Source organism: Carlito syrichta, unplaced genomic scaffold, assembly GCF_000164805.1.
Source record: "Carlito syrichta isolate Samal-C Ts95f unplaced genomic scaffold, Tarsius_syrichta-2.0.1 Scaffold239047, whole genome shotgun sequence".
NCBI lineage: Eukaryota > Metazoa > Chordata > Mammalia > Primates > Tarsiidae > Carlito > Carlito syrichta.
The window spans coordinates 531566-541884 of record NW_007183143.1 but is presented as its reverse complement, the minus strand read 5'-3'; the positions used below and the strand labels follow the sequence as shown (position 1 = coordinate 541884).

Sequence of the window (10319 nt, the reverse complement as noted above, 5' to 3'; positions counted from 1 at the left end):
ATCCCATAGGAAGAGTGACCATCTCATTTTTCATCTAGGACTCTTCTAAAAGTAAAAGAGGTGCTTTAAAGAGGACATCTGGGAACATTCTAGACAAACTGTAATGTACAACAGGAAATCCTTCAGTAAATGATGTTATATTTAATTTGTGAACTCTTATGATTATGTAGATTTATAATGGACACGTATAACGAATGTGTAAAAAATGCTTAAGACATTTGGCCAGGCATGGTGGCCCACACCTGAATCCCAATACTTCAGGAGGTCGAGGTGGGAGGATCTCTTGAGCCCAGGAGTTCAAGACCTGCCAACATAGCAAGACCTCATCTCTACCAAAAAAAAAAAAATGTAAAAAATCAGCCAAGTGTGGTGGCATGCACCTGTTGTCCCAGCCACTTGGAAGGCAGATGTGGAAGGATAGCCTGAGCCCAGGAGGTCGAGGCTGTAACTGCACTCCAGCCTGGGTGACAGAGTGAGACCCTGACTCAAACAAACAAACGAAAATAAGCATTATAATATTAAATGAGAAAAGCATATTATCCAATCTTCAGAGACAAGCAGAGGAACCACCTTGGGAGAACATATGTTAAAATACTAATCATAGTCATCTCTGAGAGGTGAGATCAATGGTGATTTTTTTTTCTTTGTTAGAGGTGTAGGTTTAAATATTTGTGTCTCACCTTGGCCCAGAAAACTCTGATTCAGCACAATGGCTATGTCACATCTTTGTTTGAAATTCTTGTTCCTAAGATGAGGCCCACATGGCTTACAGGTCTGGCATGATCAAGCTCCCTCTCTATGCCTTTGCACAGTCACTCAAACCTCCCTGTACTCACTCCCATTCATGCTAGCTTTCTCTTGCTGCCCTTCAGGTCTCAACTCCAAAGTCACTTCCTCGTGAAGTCACCAGCCTCAGCCTTCCACAGGCCAGGACTCTGCTCCCCACACCTGCAATGATCTTTACTAGTCACTCTTCCCAAAGTCATTCTTTGTTTATTTTTCATAGTTATTTGCTCTTTGGGATCTTTCCTACCCAGCTGCAAACTCCTTGAGCACAGAGGTCACGCGTGCACTTCCAGGGTATCCCCTTTAATGCATTCATCCTCACTGGGCCTTGGCCCAAAGCAGGGGCTCAGGAAATGCTTGTTATCTGAACCCTGGCTGTTGGTTAATTCCATGTGAGCCTTCTTGATGCTCTCTGTGTTTTTCAAATGACTCCTACATGAGCAAGAGACACTGTTGTAATCTGTAAAATCAACAAGGACACTGAAGAGCAATACTCCCTAGTACATTGAAATATAATTTGATTTGCAAAAATTTGATTTATACACTTTCCAATGCTATATCTTTTATGTAAAGTAAGTCCCAATTCGGAGACCTTTCTCCCCTAAAGCTCAAACCACAAGGCTGTTTCTCAAGGCTGAGCCGGGTGGGAGGCAAGGCTTGGAGCTGGCCTCTGTACACACATTTCTTAAGTGCAACCCATCACTACACTGGTAGCGTTCTGAGAGCTCGCCCTAGCCAGGGGCTCGGTCCTGTTGCCCACGGCTGCCTATTAAGCAGAGAACATTGTGACTGGGCTTTGATCTCAAGAAAGTCAAGTCCAGTGGGGCTCGGTGGCTCAGCCTGTAATCCCGCGCCTTTGGGAGGCTGAGGTGAGTGGATTGCCTGAGCCTGCGGGTTCGAGACCCACCTGGGCAGCGAGAACTCATCTCTACAATCAATCAAAAAATCAGCCGGGCGTGGTAGCGCATGCCTGTAATTCCGGCTACTTGGAGGGCTGAGACGGAAGGATCACCGGAGCCCAGCAGGTCGAGGCTGCGGTGACCGGGAGCGGCCACGACACTCCAGTCTGGGCGATGGAGTGAGACTCCAACTCAAGAAAAGTCAAGTCCCGTGTCATTCCCAATACCCATCTTTCATCTTTCACTCTGGAGGGTATTCTTTGCAGGCAAGACCATGGAATGTTCCCTCATGCTCCCACAGCCTGTCCTTTTTGTTGCTTTTTAAATTTTTATTTTAAAGATGTGGGTTACAAATCAGGATGAGATATACAAATGGTCATTGTACAGGTAAAGTCTGGGCCGTACTTCGCCAGGGTTGGGATCAGGCACCCTTACTGATGAGGTATGCTCCCCCCTCCCCTGGCAGTTTCCCACTACTGACAATCCCTTTCTTATAGTATTATGATAAGTGTTCAGGGTCTGCTTATGGGTGAGAACATGTGGTACTCAATTCTTTATTTCTGTGATAGATCATTGAGTATGTAGATTCTGAGTCCATCCAAGTTGCTGTGAAGTTCATAAATTTTTTTTTTTTTGAGTTGGAGTCTCACTCTGTCACCCGGGCTGGAGGGCAGTGGCATGCTCCCAGCCACCGCAGCCTCGACCTACTGGCTCCAGCGATCCTTCCACCTCAGCCTTCCAAGTAGCTGGAACTACAGGCGTATGCTACCACATCTGGCTAATTTTTTTTTTAATTTTATTTTATTGTAGAGACGAAGTCTCACCAAGTTGCCCAGGTGGGTCTCGAACCCGTGGGTTCAGACAGTTCTCTCACCTCAGCCTCCCAAAGTGCTGGGATTACAGGCTCAGCCACTGAGCCTGGCCGAAGTTCATAATTTCGTCTTTCTTTATGGTGCAGCCTGCTCTTAACACAATGTCCAGCATCATCCCTTTAAACCCAGAAGGGATAGCAGCCTTCCTGTACTTAAAACCCTCCAGTGGACCCATGTCTCTGTGGGCCCAAAGCCAAGGTCCTTTCTGTGGCGTATAAGTTGGGCAACAATACAGTGTTATAACTCATCCAAACCAGGATGCTTAGGGAGTAAGAGGGGCTTCAGAGTCACATGTGACAGAGTCGCAGGGACGAGGCGAGATTCAGGAGCCCAGCCCCATCCACGTCGGCTTTCCTGGTTCCCTCAGTTTCCTCACTCTTCTGTACACCAACAGCCACAATCCCTCCTCGGGGCTCTTGAACTTGTTCTTCCCTCTGTCTGGAAGGCTCTTCCCCCCACCCCCTTGCCCAGACACCCACAGCCCCACCCTCACCTTCCACACACCTCTGGTCAGTTATCATCCCTCAGAGTGCCCTTTGTGACCTCTCTGAGTCACAAGTGCCCACCCCCCCACTCATATCACAGTGTTTTCCTTCACAGCGCTCGAAACCACCTGAAACACGGAGCTCTTTGTTCCCTGAGAGGCCACCGGTCTCCCCGCTGGAATGTGAGTCCCAGGAAGCAGGGACTCTGCTTAATCACCACTGAATCCCCTGCCCCTCACCTGGTGCAAGGTATACAATAAATGCTCAATAAGTGTTCATCCAAGATTGGATGAGTTCTGAGGCAGAGGGCATTAACACTGATTACCCAACAACTTAGGGGCAGGTGTTGTCCTCGTGTCTTCCCCTGTGACCTCTCTCTACCCACCAGTGTAGAAACAATCATCCCCATTTCAGGCTGTGGAAAGTGAGATGCGGTTGATTTGTTCAGTGTTTACTGATGGAGATAGAGCAGGTGTGTGACCACTTCTGCCAGGACGTTCTGATATCATCAGCATATTTTACAGAAGAGAAGATTGTCCTGGGGAGGTGCAGCCACCTCCCACAGCTGGTCAGCAGAGCCAGGACCCTCCACAGGCTCCCAGGCCCCAGACACTCAGCCCAAGGCTGCTTCTTCAAACCCAAACAATGCACAGACCTTATCAGAAAGCCCTCTGGGATTTCCCACCCTGAGGAGCTCAGCAGTCCTCACAAGGGATTTAGGTGTGAGACAGGTGCGCATTTTCAGAACTTCATGTCACAGGTGGTAAAGGGTGAGGGGAGCCTTGGGAACATGGAATAATGGGGCTTGCCCTAAATGAGACAGAGACATGACAAACAGCAGGGGAGTGCAGCACTGTGTGGATTTACATATAGAGGAGTAATTATAAATCTCCATGATAAATCTCCACATCTAATGGGAGGTGACATGGACTCAGCACGTGAGTCAAGAATGCCGAGATGACATCTATCAGGGAACCATTGTCCCTGAAGCTGGCATGGGGATTTTTGTTGTCTTCACTTCCAGGCCTTTAATTAACAGACAAGCCCAGTGGCTGGGCTCAATTGTGTGAAGGGCTTGGAGCATGGGGCAGGGGAGGCAATCCAAATCCCAGGGATCATAATGATTGTCGTGATCATTATGACAAGACTTTCCTCGCTGGTGGTGGCATACGATGTTGTCGTGGAAACTGTGCGCTTATTAGTAACATGCTCTTTTAAGGTTACCAGGATGTTGGCATCTTTAACCGGTGCCTGGTCTGTGGTCGCTGCGCCATGGCCTTTGTGGCATAGACAAAGGACCAGGACTCTGTGAGGCCGGCGATGTTTTGATTCCAAGTCTAATTCCAACTCACTCCACAGTCTCACAAACAGCTCATTAAAACCATCTCCTTAGCCAGGCTCAGTGGCTCAGCCTGTAACCCCAGCACTTTGGGAGACTGAGGTGAGTGGATTGCCTGAGCCCAAGGGTTCGAGACCCTCCTGGGCAACTTGGTGAGACCTCACCTCTACAATAAGTCAAAAATTAGCCGGGCGTGGTAGCGCGCGCCTGTAGTTCCAGCTACTTGGAAGGCCGAGGCGGAGGGATTGCCAGAACCCAGCAGGTTGAAGTTGCAGTGGCCGGGAGTAGCCACTGCACTCCAGTTTGGGTGACAGAGTGAGACTCCAACTCAAAAAAAACCAAAACCATCTCCTTGAGCCCCCCGGCTGCTGAAGACATCCTAGAATGCGGGGGTCACACAGGTGTATGCATTCGGAAGGGTCCATTGAGTGACACACTTGAGTACACTTTACAGCATGGATGCTACGGCTCGATTCAAAAATCCCTTTTATTTTATCTTTTCTTACCATCAGCATCATTTTGTCCCTTCAGCAGGTGTGTGCCTCACCAAGTGACGTCGGGAAGACCATAATCAGAGGCACCACCCTTCAAGAGGGGCAGCAATGTGTGTCATCCACCTCTCAGTTATCGGGTTCACTTTGCATCACTGAATCCAGGGACGTTTACCAGGCTCCTTCCTCCCTGGGTGAACATGCCTCCTTGACCAAATGACATAGGTCCAGAAAAGGGGGCCAGGGCAGCCTCATTCTGTAATCTATGGCACACGGGGAAAGTTTTAAAAAGAAAGAAGGAGTGTTTCTCGTAAAAAAAAAAAAATTGAGAAAGAACCCACAGAGTCGTGGTGAGAGAGTGGTGGGTCTTATTCCAAGCATGTTATCGTTTGTCTTACTTCACACTTCCCAAAACTTGCTTGCCTACATAGAAAAACTGAGATGCCATACACAGACCCAGATGTCTGAAGTCTCTGGAACATCAGAAGGTATCACCCTGCTGGGGCACTGTCTCAACCGCATGTGCTCCCCAGGTCACCTCAGTCCCCAACCACTCTCTTTACTCACTAAGGGCGTGACCGACTGTTGACTTCAGGGTGGTCTGGCATTCATTCACCCTCCCACTGGGAACCATGCTTTGATCTTTCTCCCAAGAACCAGCCCCTTCCTTCTCCACTTCTAGTGGGGTTGAACCCATCCCTTAAAAGCACGTGGCTCAGTGGTGTCCATGTGGTCCAGTACTGACAAATGGAGCATAGCATTGATCTATTCACATTAGTTAGCATGAGCTCAGGATGGGACATGTGACCCAATCAGAACCAATGAGATGTCACGAAACTTTGACTGGGGTTGCTGTGAAAATATCATTCAGAACTTGAACCCACATGGTATGGCCTGGAGGGTCCCTCAGCCATCCTAAAAGCCACATAGAGTCTTAGGATGAACCCAACACAGGGGAGAAAAGAGCCTAGTGATGGGGAGGCCCTGATGTTCTTATTGAGTCCCTTGATCAAGCTATATCTGAAACTAAATATCCCTGGATTTTTCACGTATGAGAGCCAACAGATTTCCTGGGTTTGTTTGTTTGTTTGTTTGTTTGTTTAACTCATTTGAGATAGTCAGGAGCCATTGTTCTCAAGTGACAGAAAAGTCTTCCCTAGAGAAGCTCCCAGACTAACAACAACAGGATCAAGATGCAATGGATGAAAATAGCAGAAACCTAAATTTAAACCTAATATAAAGATGGAACTTTCCAACATCAGATCGCTAAGGAGGAGAAATGTATTGTGAAATCCAAGTCAGTACAAGTATTCAAACAGATTAAAGTTTATTATCAATGTGTCAATCTTGGCCCAGGTAGATAGTTGGATAAGATGAACCCAAACCTCAGGTTCTTTCCAATGTGATGATCCTATGAATATCAAGAAAGATATAGTCTTCAGAGAAGGATTTTCTAAATACCTGAGGGAGATTTCTCCCCATCTCTATGTCCCAGCTATTTCCTTCACAACAGTTATCACTAGTTTTCTTTCTTTCTTTTCTTTTTTTTTTGAGTTGGAGTCTTACTCTGTTGCCCAGAATGGAGTTCAGTGGCAAACTCACAAGCCACCCCAGTGTTGACCTGCTGGGCTCCAGCGATCCCTCCACCTCTGCCACCAAGTAGCTGGAATTACACGTGCGTGCTACCACACCCAGCTAATTTTTTATATATGGTGGGAACAAGGTCTCGCCAAGTTGCCCGGGCGAGTCTTGAACCCAGAGGCTCAGGCGATCCACTTGCCTTGGCTTCCCAAAGTGCTGGGATTACAGGCTGAGTCTCCAAGCTCGGCCTCCACTAGTTTTCATTTTAGATTTGTTTATACTTCTGTTGACTTGTTTGTTTCCCCCATAAGATTGTACATTCTGTAAGAGCAGACACTTGACCATTTTATGTTTCTGTACTTCCGGCACCTAGAAAAAGGCATGTTGCACACACTTAACCTTCAGGTAATAATTTGTTGAGTGAAAGAGACCCCCCCATCCCTGTGTTTACTATGACGTCACTCAGAAAGCCAGTGTCCCAGTGGGATGCATGGATTAGAGCCACCGACACTCTTTCACATTCATCCTGTATAGATGCCTCCTCTGCACCCTTTGGTGAAGAACGTCTTTTAGTAAAGGACACTATGCCATGGCCAGAGCATCCTGCCACCCTAACACCCACAGCTAGGATCATCCCTGTCCATCTTGTCCTGGCCATCCAGCAGAGGAAACAGCTCCTGGAGGTTACGTGGGATGCAGACTCCCCCTGCAACCTTCCCCCTAGTCCCACTGTGTTGCTGACTGCTGGGACTTTGCCACTATCCCTTCAAACAATGTTGGAAAGGAAACCTTCCTTTACTGAGCAACTTACTGTGTACCAGGGTCTTTTCACACATGAGCTCATGGACCCCACAAAGTGGGCGCTGTTAGTCTTTATTTTATGGAGGAGGGCATGAAGGCTCAGAGAGGTCAAATGGCTTACTCAAGGTCACATAGATGCAATTTTCAAAGTTAAGGCTGAAAAAACATGGAACCAATCATGATGCCCATCAAAAGGGGACTGGATAAAAAAAAATGTGGTACATATACACGATGGAATATTACACAGCCATAAAGAAGGACAAAGTTATGAACGTCACAGCAACTTGGATGGACTTAGAGTCTATAATACTGAGTGATCTATCACAGAAACTAAGAACCGAGTATCACATGTTCTCACTCATAAGCAAACCTTGAACAATTATAGTAATAAAGGAAAGGATTGGTGGCCAGGCTCAGTGACTCAGCCTATAATCCCGGAACTTTGGGAGGCCGAGGCAAGTGGATTGCCAGAGCCCGCAGGTTCTAGACCCACCCAGGCAACTTGGCGAGACCTCATCTCTACAATAAAGCAAAAATTAGCCAGGTATGGTAGCACATGCCTGTAGTTCTAGCTACTTGGTAGGCTGAGGTGGAAGGATCGCCGGAGCCCAGCAGGTGGAGGCTGTGGTGGCCAGGGGCATACCACTGTACTCCAGTCTGGGTGACGGAGTGAGACTCTAACTCAAGAAAAGAAAAGAAAAGATTGACAGTAGTGGAAAACTGTTGGGGGGGAGGGTGGGATTGACAGTAGTGGGAATCTGCTGGGGGAGGGGATGCACACCTCATCAACAAGGGTATCTGCATAATGAACATTTGTATACCTAATCCTGATTTGTACCCCACATCTTTAAAATAAAAAATAAAGTTAAGGCTGAAACACTCTGAAGTCATTGCTCTGTTATCCCACTCTTAGTTTTCTAACCTGGATGTATGTATATGGATATGCATAGGTGTATATGCATACACATGTGATGTATTTGTGTATTTATGCATATGTGTATACACATATACATGCGATGTATATGCATAGGTGTATATGTATATGTATGTGATGTATGTATACATGTGTAATGTGTATGTGTGTATACACATATTTGTATATGTATGTGATGTATATGTGTTTTTTTTTTTTATTCATGAGCACGTATCTGCAAATGATTTTTTTGCTTTCTGGGGACTGAGGCGCACATGCGCGTGCATGCATACATACACTCCAAGTCATCAGCATCTTTTATTTAATGTACCGGAGGAGCAGTAAATTACACAGGCCTATTAAGGACTAAGCAAATTCCAAGTAAATTGCATAAACGGGATTTTTTTAGAAGCACACAAAATAAGACAATCTATACATTTCAGAACACCATGAGATGCCTGGTGGCTCTGCATGAAGAGGTGTGCTCAGCAGCATCTTGTACAAATTATCCAAACTCAAGTCTGTTTCCTCTCCTGTCCAGCCCCATCCTGGACCCACAAACCAAAGTATAGTACCTGGATTCCCAGTGAGCAGGGGGCAGGGGAGACTTTGACTGAAATCAAGACATCAGGAGGTCTCTGCCTCTGATTCTGGGTTATCTGAATCAAGGGAACTAATTTGGCCTCAAGCACTTAATCATTTCATTCCTCTTTCTGGTTTTATTTTGAGACATTAAGAGGAAACATTCGCCATGGGGGTTGGAGAGGGCCTTTTTCTCTTTCTGGCTGCTGCTTCTGGAGTCCCTCACCCAATGCCCAATGCATATGTTGGGCCAGATGGCCTGGACTCTTGGCAGCCAACTCAGCTGCTCAAGAACATGGCTGTGCTTAACTTCAACTTGACTCTGCTTCAGTTCAGCATGGGGTAGGAGTGTGATACCGATCAGTTTAATTAGCTTAATGAGGGCTGAGGGAACTGATCCACATTTTGAGTTTGTTGCACAGAACAAATCGGTTTGCCTTGCTCCCTCCTTGATAGTTTCGGCTTCCAGAGGAGACTGGCTCTCAGTCATTTCTGAAAGGGCTTTTCACTCCGCTCTTCTGTGAGCAGCTGGGCGCTGTCCCAGGTACCAACATGGCCGGGAGGGCAGGAACCCAGTTCTTCCAGATGTGCCTTTCTAAACTCGGAGTACACCAGTTAAAGGTTTAACCTGCTGGAGAACTCGGAGTACACCAGTTAAAGGTTTAACCTGCTGGAAGAGTGATCTCTCAAGTGTCAGGATGCCTGCTCCAATAAAGGGCAGCGTTTAGGCTTTTTGCCTAACACATGATCTCCAAAATGGGGTGCACAGAGAGATCCTTTGAGACTTGGGAATCCAATGTCCGAATGTCTGTGTTTACCTACCTTGCTCTGAATTTCTAATCTTATTGTTTTATGGCACATGTAGATACTATCTGCATAAGGGGTCATGCCCATACCTCTTCTGAAAGTTAAGCCTGGCGATCATAGATCCACAGGCGCAAAGTGCAAGTCACTCTGCACTCCTGGAACCGGGGAGTCACGTGAATGGGGTGGAGGGATTGATACCACAAGCTGCAGCTGTTGGTAGTTTTAGAGTCTGGGGTCTGAGCCTCCACCCCTTCCCATCACTGACCCAGACAAGTACTGGACTCCCAGGCGGGAAAGAGGCAGGCTGGGCTCGGATATTCTGTAGATGACTGCTGAGCTGAGCACGGGACGGGCACATACACTAGGATTCGTGTCAGGACACGCTCCCGACCGACTCCACGCGGGGCGCGCTTATGCGTCGAAAAGCTCTCCGGAGTAGGCGTTGGGGTCCTCCTGAGACCGTGTCACCACCTTGAACTGGCGCCGGAGGAAACCGCCATAGCGCTTCTGGTTGTCCCACTTGAGCTTGGGACGAATGCGCCGCAGGAAGCCCCCGTAGCGTTTGTACAAGTCCTCGTGGCCCATGCTGCCCCCCTCGCCCTCGCCCTCCCCCGCCACCTCTGAGCTCCGCTTGGGGTATTTGCGCAGAAAGCCCCCGTAGCGTTTGACCTGCGCCCTGGGATCCTCCGCGTGGAGGTCTGGGGCGCCGGCTTCCGCGGCGCCATCGCCCGGCGGGGCGTCGGCCCTCCGCTCGGCGTCTGCG

The 10319-nt window shown here is 47.9% G+C and overlaps 1 protein-coding gene across 1 annotated transcript in view; it reads right to left on the bottom strand.

The window, feature by feature from the left end:
• Positions 1 to 9967: 9967 nt before the first annotated feature.
• The window catches only part of PDYN (prodynorphin), a 1707-nt gene continuing 1355 nt past the window's right edge, over positions 9968 to 10319 (bottom strand). The window contains exon 2 of the mRNA XM_008051859.1: positions 9968 to 10314. Within this exon, the coding sequence (XP_008050050.1) occupies positions 9968 to 10314 (347 nt within the window). The remainder of the gene's footprint in view (positions 10315 to 10319) is intronic.